This window comes from Tamandua tetradactyla, chromosome 6, assembly GCF_023851605.1.
Source record: "Tamandua tetradactyla isolate mTamTet1 chromosome 6, mTamTet1.pri, whole genome shotgun sequence".
NCBI classification, from domain to species: domain Eukaryota; kingdom Metazoa; phylum Chordata; class Mammalia; order Pilosa; family Myrmecophagidae; genus Tamandua; species Tamandua tetradactyla.
The window spans coordinates 15,732,373-15,744,881 of record NC_135332.1 but is presented as its reverse complement, the minus strand read 5'-3'; the positions used below and the strand labels follow the sequence as shown (position 1 = coordinate 15,744,881).

General features: G+C 38.3%; 1 protein-coding gene across 5 annotated transcripts in view; it reads left to right on the top strand.

Moving 5' to 3' along the window:
* GRB2 (growth factor receptor bound protein 2) overlaps nt 1-12,509 on the top strand; it is a 96,452-nt gene that overhangs the window by 69,495 nt on the left and 14,448 nt on the right. For all 5 annotated transcript variants that reach the window (XM_077163827.1, XM_077163823.1, XM_077163826.1 and 2 more), the window contains exon 3: nt 11,954-12,051. In XM_077163827.1, coding sequence (XP_077019942.1) covers nt 11,954-12,051 — 98 coding nt within the window. The remainder of the gene's footprint in view (nt 1-11,953; nt 12,052-12,509) is intronic.

The window sequence follows — 12,509 nt, the reverse complement described above, 5'->3', positions numbered from 1 at the left end:
ATCACAATCAAATTTTGAAAGCTATATCATTATACAGTCATCTTCAAGAAACATGACTACTGGAACACAGCTCAGCATTTTCAGGCAGTTCCCTCCAGCCTCTCCACTACATCTTGACTAACAAGGTGCTATCTGTTTAATGCATAAGAATAACCTCCAGGATAACCTCTTGACTTTGTTTGGAATCTCTCAGCCATTGACACTTTATTTTGTCTCATTTCACTCATCCCCCTTTTGGTCGAGAAGGTTTTCTCTATCCCCTAAGTCTCAGCTCATTCTGGGGTTTTTCTCAGTCCCTTGATGCTGAGTCTCAGCTCATTCCAGGATTTCTGTCCCACTTTGCCAGGAAGGTCCACACCCCTGGGAGTCATGCCCCATGTAGACAGGGGGAAGGTGGTGGGTTTGCTTGTTGTGTTGGCTGGAGAGAGAGACCACATCTGAGCAACAAAAGAGGTTCTCTTAGGTTTAGTTATAGTAGGCTTGACCTATCTTTTGTGGGGTTAAGTGTGATGTGAACAGACCCCAAGATTGGGGGCTCAGCCTAGTGCTTTGATTATCCCCACTGCTTGTGAGAATATCAAGAATTCTCCACTTGGGGAAGTTGAATTTTCCCCCCATCTGTTGAGCATATTTTTATGTGCTTTCTGGCCATTGTGTACCTTCTTTAGAGAGGTATCTTTGGAGAGGTCTTCACCCGTTTTTTGATTGGGTTGTATTTTTGTTGTTAGGTTGAGGGATTTCTTTATATATTTTGGATCGGATATGTGGTTTCCAAATATCTCCCCCCCCATTGTGTAACTTCACGTTTTACTTTCATGATAAAGTCCTTTGAGACACAAAAGTTTTTCATTTTTACCATTATATTCTTGTTCTCTACCTGTACTGTTTGTTTAAAATTGCCCTTTTTTCCTATCCCTCCAGGCGTGGAAATTTGAATTTTCTTTATCAGCTAATTTGCAAATATGTAGCAATGAATTCCATATTCAGTTCACACTCAGCAATTTTCCTAACCCATTTATTACTTATTCCCTCATTATTTACATGTCTTCCTTAGCTCATAAACATTTCTGAGGACAGGGACCAACCATATCTTTTCTCCTCCCCTCCTGCAATGCTTTCTATGTAGTAGACTCTTACACATTAAAGTGTAATTTAAAGAGAAACCTACAGTGAATCCTTATGACAGACCTGCTAGTGTAGTAATGTCTAGATTATGGATTCCAAATTTTCGTACCTTCACCCCTTTTCTGAATGCTCCATAACCGTTTTAATAGCTAGCTTAACAGAAGTACTTGGTTGCTTAAGTATGGTGAGCCTCTTAGAGCAAGACCTTACAGTTTTCATCTCCACGTGGCTGGTAAAATTTGTACACCTTCTGCACTCTGTTTGCTCCATAAAAATAATTTTATATAATGAAATAGGCCTTTAATGAGTCCCAAAGAAGATGTACAACTGATTGGGGGATAATTTTGGTCAGGTTACTGGCAGGGAGAACACCACACACTCAGGTCAGCTAACTTGAGATTTGAATAATGATACAATAAAGAGGGTGTGGGCAGGGTGTAGAGAAACCACAGGGGATGGTGCATTGACCTGAACTAGTAGCAGGGTTACCATCTCAGGACATAAAGACAAGAGTCCAAAGGAAGGGGGCAGAGTTCCCAGGACCTACAGGAGGAGAGAGCTGTGTAGAGAGGGCTGAGACCTTAAGTCAAAGGTCAAAGGCTTTCCACAGAAACCCCCAAGGATGGAGATAAGAGAATGGATACCCCAACTTTGGCCTCCCTTCCTTTAGTCTTATGCAGACCTAACCATTGGTTGAGCCCACCTGGACAAGCAAATGAAAGATATACAGCACAGCAGTACCATCTACCTTCTTTTTTTTCCTCCTAAGTTTTATTAAAGAAGCCATAGGTTTACAGAAAAATCATGCAGAAAATAGAGTCGTCGTCGTCGTCCCTCCCCCCTCGCCTTGCACCTTGCATTAGTGTGGTACATTTGTTACAGTTGATGAAAGAATATTATTATAATTTTCCATGGTTTACATTAGGTTTCCTGTTTGTTTTTTACAGTCCTGTGTTTGTTTTTCTATTTAAAAATCTCCCCCTTTAAACCATATTCAGATATATAATTCAGTGTTGTTAATTATATTCACAATGTTGTACTACCATCCCCACCTCCATTACCAGAACTATCAACCCAAACAGAACCTCTCTACAACTTAAGCCTTAACTCCCATTTCCTACTCCCACCTCAGCCCCTGGTAACCTGTAGTCTAGACTCTTACTCTATGGATTACCACCTACCATTTTATAAGAATGCAGTATACATGTATTGACTGTAAAAGAGAGAATAAGAAATGTGCCCAGTAACTCACATATTTTCTGAAGGGCTTGTCAGAAAAAAATCGGTGACTAAGAAGGCGACCACTAAGCAATATCTATACGTCTTATATCTGTCTTCAACTCTCACCACACTTCCTTACCCTAGTCCAAGCACTGTCATCCTTCCCCTGTGCTACTTTCCTGCAGTTCATTCTTTGTAGTGCAGCTAGAAAAATGCAAAATTGAATGTCACTCACTTCTGGTTATCATCCTTAGTATGGAAGTTTGAATTTCTCAATTTTCACACAATAAGCTTCTGTCTAGACCACCCACAGGAGATGCTTTGGATCTCCCCTAAAACACCATTCACTTAGGCTCTGTGATCCCTTCTCCCAGACTAGGTCTCTTGTTTTCAACCCGGGAGCCTATACTTACTCTTATAGATAATCACTTTTATTTAACTGATTGCACTTTCACTTTAGTTTTGTAATTGTCTGTTTAATTGCCTGCATTCACCTCCACCTGGGAATGAGGGTGGAGCTTACCTGTCTACCTACCCTTTCCACCCCCCACCAGTCTCTCTTTGTGCACCATGTGCTTACAAACTCCTCTTTATTTGGAGCTAAATTAACTGCTCCGGAAATGTAAAATACATTTGGAACTAGGGGTTTTTGTTGTTGTTCAAAATGATTCTAGATGTAGGCCACACCAACCCTAGCTTGGAGGTTTTTATTCATAGTCAGTGGTTAGTTCAGTGTCTGTCATTGCTTTTTTTCTTTCAGTTACGTTCTTTGTAATGGCTCTTGGGTTACAGATGACTGTAAATCAGTAGATCCTTTAGTTGGTCACATGTGAGATCACTATAGTCTTTTGAAGCGGGTGGGGGGGGTGCGATGCATGGTCTGGGAAACGAATCTGGATCAATATAGTTTTAAGTAAAATTAATAAACACTTTCTTTTGTAGTTAATTTGGAGGAAGGGGGTTTGTTGGCAGCTTTTGTTTTCTGTTTTATCTTGTTGGATCAGTGGGACATGAATAGATTTTAGAGGGTAGAACAGATAAATGTGACCAGACTTGCCTTGTCATCAGAAAACATATGTAACTGTGCTCCCCTGGCGTGGATGGCTTTATTTTTTATTTTATTTTGCATTTTAAGTAGAGTGCTGTGGAATTTTATCTAAGACTGAAAGCCTTCTGTTAGTGAAGATACAAAGGACAATATCTAGTTGTATATATTAAAAAATGAGCTACAGTTTGAGATTATCTTCATTGTTTCAATTAGGAAGCTCTGACACAATTAGTAAAGGTTTACTTTTCCAACTTTTGAAGAAGCATATTTAGTCTTTTAGTTAAGAGCAACCAAGTGTGGCTAAGAGAACTCCCTCTGTTTGCTTGATAAGAGGTTGGAGAGCCTGCCATGTCCCTTCCACCCTCAGTTCTTTATAGGTTGCAGAACAGAAGACACAAACAAGGAATTTAACCTAGTTCACACTTCATCCAGGAAGTTAACGTTCCCTGGACTGCAATTAGGTCTTCTTTTTTTGTTGTTTACTACTGAGTTGATACTTGCTATAGTACCCTTAACTCCCCCCCACCCCCACTCTTGTGGCATCATCTATCAACCTGCGTTGCCACTGTCAGTTTACTGGGTTCTAAGCTCCTTAGGAGGAGTATTCATTGTCTCAGCATACATAGCTTATTCAGGTTTTGCCTTTCTTCTTGTCCTACAGTACTTGGCTGCCACTGGCCATCATGTGATTAACTTTTCTCACATGTACAGAATGTTCTCTCTTGAAACTCCCTGAGATAGATATAGTTATATCTACTGTATCTCTATTTCTAGCTCTGTCATCTATCTCTTTATATCAGTTGAAATTCTGACAGTATGTCACTGTTGTCTTAAGCAATCAGCTTCACCAAAGCAATATACCTTCCACAAGTCACAAAACACGGAAGGCAGTTGTTTTGAATGGAAACTCTTTCACCCCTTGGGTAGAAAGTTTATTTTGGGGTCTTGTCTATGTATTTAGGTTTCACTGCCTCCGATTTTATCTGGGTGGGGTAACATCACATAACTGTGAACTATCTTCCTGTTTTGTTAAAATGTCATGAACAGCTTTTCTTAATGACAGCTGAACCTGGAGAGGCTGAGGGTCTGCTTTGCTTCTTGAGTACTAAATTTTTCTTAGAGAAAGAGAAATATCTTGCAGTCTGGTCAGTCATCTTAATTGTTCATCTCCCAACATGTATGAACATTATAAAGGATTACTTAAATTTTTAAAAAATGCATGAATGGTCCTGAAATCACTCTGTACCAAAGTAGCTGCAATTCAATGAAAGAATCAAAAAGTTCAAGGACTTCCAGCTGTCTTTTATAAAAATTTATTGGAAGAGTTGTAGCTGTGAAAATCAACACCCTGCAAAATTCAGTCACAAGTCAAGTTCCCAGGCTGAACAAGGCACTTCAGTGGTCCAAGACGTGCCACCATGCCAAGAGGGTTACACAAATATGTGGGTAGAAACACAACTCTATTCCTCCTCTCTCAAGTCCACCTGAGGCTTCACCACCTTTCATCCATTTCCTACCAAAATCTCCCTTCCCTACCCACCTGCCCCATATCCCCACTCCTACACCTTTTTATTCTGAAGAAAGTAGAAATAGGCAGTTTTGTGAAAAATGCTTGGTGTGTACCCCCTTTTAATGTACTCTACACAACAGTCTTTTCGCAGTAGTGCTTAAGTTACAGGCAGGCTGGTTGCCTAATTCTGTAACTTCGTTCATGTTGCCTCTCCTTCTCTAGGGGAGCAAACTCGTATCTCTTAGGTATCTAAAGTGCCCTGGACAGATGGTCTTTTTTTTTTAGGCTCTAGTGAACATGTTACTATTTCTTACCAAGGAATTTGATGGTAGTATTGTATGTGTGTAGCTGTTTGGGTTGTCCTTGGATCCAGCCATCTTGGTGTATATATATATATATATATACACATATACGTATGTGTATTTCTATATTTATTCAGCACCAAGCCCCCATTTACAGATCAGTTCCTCAAAATATCATGTTAGATGCTATTCTAAGCACAATGGGGAATATAGATGAGAACTAGGCCTGGGGCCAGCCTTCAGGGAGCTTGCAGTTTGGTTTCGGAGGGGAAGGTCTGGGCATACCAGTACCCAGTATAAAGAAGTAGTGGGTGAGATTCACAAGAGCTTATGTTATTGACCCTCCATTAAAGTACTGTGAAAATGAAGGAGAGAAAAAGGTGGCCAGGGGGGTTGTAAATTCTGAATTGAATTTGGAAATATAAGGAAGAAGGCAGTCCAAACGAGGGGGGCGGTATGTAAGAGGCACAGTATGTAGAGGTTGGTCACTAGCTCTACTGAACTGAAGGTTTCATTTAGAGAAGCAGTGGGTGGGCAGTTGGATAATTAGGTGAGAGCCAAATTAAGAAAATTGTGATGCCAAGCTCATGCGAAAATTATGAGGGATAATTTGGATTTAGAGAGAGCTATTTAAGTTTGTCCTTGTTTTAACAACAACAAGAAAACAGTGGTGTGTGAACTGACTTGGGGCATTAAATAGATTGAGGTCAGTAAATTCAGGTCTCTTCATCCGTTTTTCCCCTTTCAAACTGATTGCTGCTCAGAGAGGGTAGAGAAACCTATTTTGGTTTAAGGCACTATTCCTGTGGGCATATCATTTTCAAAGGGCACCATAAAAGCGATGAATAGTTATCAGTGGGAAATTGGAAAATTTGGGGATTTTTTCCTTTCTTCTCTTTTTCTCTCTCCTTCCTTTTCCTTTTCTTGTATTGATTGATTGATTGATTGATTGATTGATTGAAGGGGTTGCATAGGCTGGAAATCAAACCCAGGTCTCCCACTTGACAGGCGAGCAGTTTACCACTGAACCACCCATGTACCCTCCTTTTAAAATTTTTAAGAGGGCAAAACCTCTAGGACCTTTCACCATAATGTTGCTAATGATCAGAAGATAAACTTAATCAACACATACTCTTTGGGTTCCTTTTAATTTGGTAAAGAATTAAAACCATGTGAAAAATAAAAGATTTAGAACTCCTGGATCCCCAAAGAAATGCTACTGGAAATTATCTATTTCAGAGGAAACTAAAACTAGTATTTCATGGCACCGACATTGTACTTTTTTGAAAAAGGTTCAGCACCGTAGTTAAAGTACCCTTTTGATTTGATGTTATTTCACCTATACTTTTAAACCATTAATAAAACAGTCTAGTTGCATGTTTATACACAATTTTATGAGTTTGTCAACATTAGGAGAGCCTTGAAAACTTGATAAATGCATTTCAGTTCTTCTTAACTTTCCCGTTTTTTAAGGACCAAGTAGGATAAATTGGGTAAAGGTCTTTTGTATGTTTTTGCTGGGTTGTTTGTGGCCTTTTGTAGTCATTCAGAATGGAGACTGGCCTGGTAAGATGAATTTGAGAACTGCTGTTCTTTATGTGCTTGGGTAAAGCAGTTCATGGTTTCTATGGGACCAAGAACCTTAATTATTGAACTACTTTTACGTTGATTATCTCGTCATTAAAATTCAGAATAGCTTATCTACAGTGTGGATGTTTTTCATGATTTGGCACACAGCATAACAAACAGCGCAGCCAAGATGTTTTTCGTGTTGAACAAAAAATGTAACAGATGGAGGTGGTGATTGTAAATCAGTTATTTAAAGTGTTAGTAATGAATCAGTGTAACTTGAGACCTAGTCAGTAATTCATACCAAGGGAGTCTTACAGACCTTATTGGGCCTTCTAATAAGTCTAATAAAATAGTTAACAGATAACTGAAGAAGGCTGATTTTAAATGACTCCCCCAATACTGCTGCTTTCGAATAGATTGGTTGGTTGATTTAACTCCTGAGTCACACCTTTGAAGAGATGGGAAAACTCACTGGCTTTGAATCTCAGTAATTACTGGGACCAGCTATAGTGGTTTTGTTGTAGTTGTTGTTTTAGTGTATAAGAGTCAAAAATGTAAGTTCCTCTCTTTCATGCTCCTATGTAGATTGACTTTGGATTTTTGTTTCACAAATTGATACAGCTTTGGTTAATTATTCCTAAAGAAAAGTTGAATCCATTGCAAACTTTTAGAGTTAGCAATGTATCTTGAAAGGTTTTAAGAGACAGTTCTATTACTACTTAGCTTATTTCTTTAAAAAAAAAATCATGCTTTTTGTTGTTGTTCATTTACAGTTGACTGAATATGTTCAGGCAAGAAAGTATCCTCATATTTCACAATGCAGCAATCTATAAACAAAATACTACCATTTTCCTAAAAGCTTTTTTTTTTTCTGTAACTGGCATAGAAAATTAAATGCAATTCTTCTATCTCCCAGTGTTTTTATAGAAGGGACAGGCAAGGGAATTAGCTACTTTAATTCTTGGGCTCTGCATTTAAAATCTTTTTCTGAAGTAAGCACAGAAGTCGTGCATTCATGTGTTTTCAGCATAAAACAAGAATCCCAGTTCTCTGTTTATTGTCGGTGCTCGTAGACAGCATTATATCAAAGATACCTAATTGAGTGAATATAACCAAGGTGTAAAAAATCAGTCCTCTGAGATTACCAAATTTTCTTAGATCTATTACTGGTAATATGTAAAGCAGCATAACTATTGAGAAGTAACTTGCCCCCCCCTAACAGTTGGAATGTAGTACTGTATTGCTTGCCATACTACTTATTACATTTTCTCACTTAATCCTCTCAGTAATAATCCTAGGAATTATCATCAGCACTTTACAGGTGAGGAAATCAAAATTAGAAAATAAATTCCCCAAGGTCACATAGTTCATTGCTGGTGTTGGATCATGGGTTCTGACTCTTAAATCCTGTGTTCTTGCCACCAGATGAGGTGTATTATATACCTCATTAGATCTGAGACCTAAATCTGGCTGCTGTTGCTGCTGCTACTGCTGCTGCTTCTCCTCTTCCTTCTCCTCCCCTCCTCCCCTCCTCCCCTCCTCCCCTCCTCCCCCTCCCCCTCCCTTCTTCTATTTAGAAAGTTTCAAATTGTAAGTGGGAGTCTTGTAATACCTTCAGAATAGTCTCAGATGAGATGCGGGGCATGGGACCAGTGAGCTGCCTCAAAATTAGGTAATGCAGACAGGTAGGACGTATTTGGGTGCTCAGCGTTGTCCATGATGAAGGTGGCTTTATTTGTGACATTTGCTTTATTAGCGTAGCAATAGAAAGTTATCATTATGGGGGTTTCTGAGATCTCACTGTGTTATTTTCTGCTTCCCTATATATATTTTCTGGGGTGTGATTAGTTTGTACCTGAAATGTTCTGAGGCATAGATAGTTTTGTTTTTTTTTTTAATGTGTGGAGTAAGCGATATTAATATTCTCTCTTGACTGAAATATTTCTTAACGTTTAATTGAATTATACATGAAGAAAAGTTCATGCATCATAAGTGTATAATTAATGAATTTTCACAAATTGAACATGCTCATGTAACCAGCACTCAGGTTAAGAAATATTAACGATACCCAGTAGCTTCAGAGTATTTTGCACAGGAGGAAAAAAAAAACCTTCATCGAAACTTTTCTCTTCCTCCTTCCACAATCTCATCTCTTGATCAGTCTTCTTCCGTTTAACCACACGGTTTTGTGTAGCCCCATAGTCATATCTTGAGGGAATATGGGGGTTGAAAATTAAAAATGCTGCTGTAGAGAATTGTGAAGAATATTCTTTGAAATTTTAAAAACCGAATGAAAATTTGGTTGTTGAACTCAACCATCTATCTGTTAAGAGGTAATAAATGAGCAAATGATAAGCTGACTTCTGTTGTGGGGAAATGGTGATGAGAACAGATTCCACAGTCTCAGAACAACTATTTGTGGAGGATGTGAGCTTAGCAAATCAAATAAAGTACTTGTAGGATACAAACTCATCCACAGAGTGTTCTGGGCTCCTCTACTTGACCTTAGGCTTACTTATGTTAATTAGTACCCTTTACTGTTTTGTATATTTAAACATTTGAATAAAACTTGATTTAAGCATTTTAAAAATTATGTCATCACATTTTCAGTGCTTGCATGTGACGGTTGCCATGGTTGCTAGAGCCATTAGGTTGAAAGACCTACTCTTTGACTTCCAGTGTAAACCAGGGTTAGTAGATACAGTGGTGGTCCTGTGCTTGCCTCCACCAGAATCAATCATTTCTTAAATTCTAGAGTAAAGTTTAGAGGCATGTACAGAAACACGTTGGCTACCTGGCACGGTGATAGTCTGATTTCTAGAATTTTCCAGATAACCAGAATTTTAATCATTTATGTGCTAAGTTATTCCATATCTCTGCCTTCTGAGGGGAGAAAAGCGTACTAAACACCAAGAAATATTTTGTTCTGTAGAGAGCGGTAGTTCTAAATTTGTGCTGAATCTGGGTGTTGCCCTGGAATTTCCTTTTGGAGGTAAAGGGTGGTGGGGACTTTTTAGTGGGGATTTGCCTTAGTAAGGGCAATAATATGCAACTCTGTGCACCCCTGGCATGTAATACAGTCGGTTTATTCTACAAGGTTATTGTCATAAATCAAAACCGACCTTTTCTAAATCATTCCTTGATTCTGTTTTGATACTTAATGGGCCACAGTCACCTCCTTGTCAGCTTGACTCTCCTCAGTCTTCCAAGAAATCTTTGGAGTATGTTTCCACCCCACCATTTCAGAAATTTTTGTGATATTTTGTAAAACTCTTCACTCATAAGCCTACAACATTAAAAAAAAAATTGTTAGAAGACAATGTTTCATAAAATCGTTACGGAATCCTAGCCTTAACCAACTTTTTGAAAATGGTACCTTCATTTGTGCCATTGCATTGTCCCTCCATGCCATCAGGGCAAGCAGTAAAATAGCATGCTCCCTGCCAAATCTTCTTATTGTGCTTCATAATTGTCTTGCAAAGAATAACTTTGCTGGCCCAAAGTGCAATTCGGCATTTTTAAAATAAAGGTGTAAAAATGATTAAAATATTTTACAGATATTATTTTGTATCATCTTAAAATATGTTTTTTAAAACAAGGTAACAGAACAATGATGAATAGGGAAAAAGTTTTCATCTCTAAGCTACCAGTATGTGTGTGATGCTGGGAAACTTGATGATGAGGATTTACCAGTTGCTGATTTTTGAGAACTTACCAGTCATATTTATTAACTCTTGCAGGATTTGCCCCCTTATCTTGCACTGAAACTCACAGACTGCAAGACACCTCGTAGACCAGAAGTTACCAAGCATCACAGAAGTGCCCCGAGGGCATAGCCTCTGTTCAAAAGGGAATTAACTCAGAGTCATCTGTGTAGCTTGGCTCTTGGGGTGGTTGCCAGGATTCATCTGCCCCCCCCTAGGGTTTTGCTCACTCTGAAACACGTATGTTACACACTCTGAAGCAATCCAGAGTCTCCTTTAATTGTGAGGACAACATTGTTCAGCATCTTGAATAAATCATTTTGTAAAAAATTTTACCAACTTCTTTTTATATAAAGTGGATTAACTACCGCTGATCAGCCTGTCAGCATTTTTTTGTGCTCACATTTCCATTTTCTCTTAAGCTGACTTTTTTTTAATGCTTCTGCCCTTTGCCTTTTATTGGAAGTCTAGAACTCATATGATGGCTTTTGTAGATATCCAAATCTGTTGTGCTCCTAATAATGCCATAAAAATCACAGTATTATGGCCCAGCCTGTCAGTACAGCCTTCGCTGGAAGCAGTGTAGGGTAGCAAGTGTAGAGAACATTTGTTTGAAATCTGACATCTGGATGTGAGTCTCAGCTGTATGAAGGTCACTGAACTAAACCTTGGATAGTAAGTCATTTCACTGTATTAGATGTGTTTTTTCCATCTGTGGTGAGAGCTCAATTATGTGATAGCCAAGTCTTTCCACTGACTGAACTGTGTTGTTGTGTGTACCACCACATTTATCTGACTTGAACACAGTGTGACCCTGGAGGGTTTTTGAAGTGAGCAGGACTTGTCCTGCGTTTTCCACGTGCAAGGGTATATGGGTGTGCCCAGCAGTATCCTGGAGCTGTTGCTGGCTGACCCCTACTTGAGATAACCTAGAGAACTCTTAAGGAATCCCAGAGATGGATCCCTGTGGCTTTTTGGAATTGGTTTCAGTCTGTGGATTTCGAAGATTGACTTGGAGATCTTTAGAGAAGCCCAGAAACTATTTTTATTCTGCTCTTTTTCTCCTATTACACACCTCTCTTCTAACTAGCACGGTTATTTAATCTTTTCTGAGCTGCTTTATTTTCTGATGACATTGTTTGTGGTCTTCCAGAATCTCCTTTTCAATTTTATTTTGAAGTTAATCTTTTAATTTTCCTTCTGCTTTCCTACTGAAGGTTTAATACTAGATGTTTGAGAACATGAACTTTAATTTCCAAAGACAATTACTGTCTTTTTTTAAATTTTAACTACCAGAGTTTAACGTAATTCTGATTGTTTTAAGTTATATGATTGCATCCATGTAACTGATAGTACTTCAAATAAGTACCTTTTACAAACAAACCTAAAAGAGAAAATAATTGTCTTAGTAGCTACCCTTTTAAAAGTGAAAAGGAAATGTTTGATTTTTCCTTGTTTTATTTCATTTCAGGTTTTGAATGAAGAATGTGATCAGAACTGGTACAAGGCAGAGCTCAATGGAAAAGATGGTTTCATTCCCAAGAATTACATAGAAATGAAACCACATCCGTAAGTTGGGGTCTAATGGCCTCCCAAAAGGTCTGGCCTGCCTGCTTGTTTCAAATATTTTTTTCTTTTTAAATTGAAATCGCTAGAAAAAATGTCATGTTTTTTATTATGTCTTTTCAAGAAATAAACAAAAATACTGATTCTGTATGTTAATAATAATGATAGCATAATAGTTAATCATGGTAAATATTTTAGATTGATAATAGCTATCAGTGATCTTCAAACAATGAAACAGGAGTCTTGAAGGCCCATAATTCTTTTATCTTTGAGACCTTTGAGGCCAAGTGTGTTTCATAATACTATATTTTTTAATTTTAGGAAGGAGAACTCTACGTTTATCAAATATTTTCTAACATACACAGCAGGATCTGGAGCAACACTCCATAGTCAAACAAATTAATATTTCTGCAGCATAATATTTATATCAAGTGGAATAACTAGAGACTGTAACTTCATAA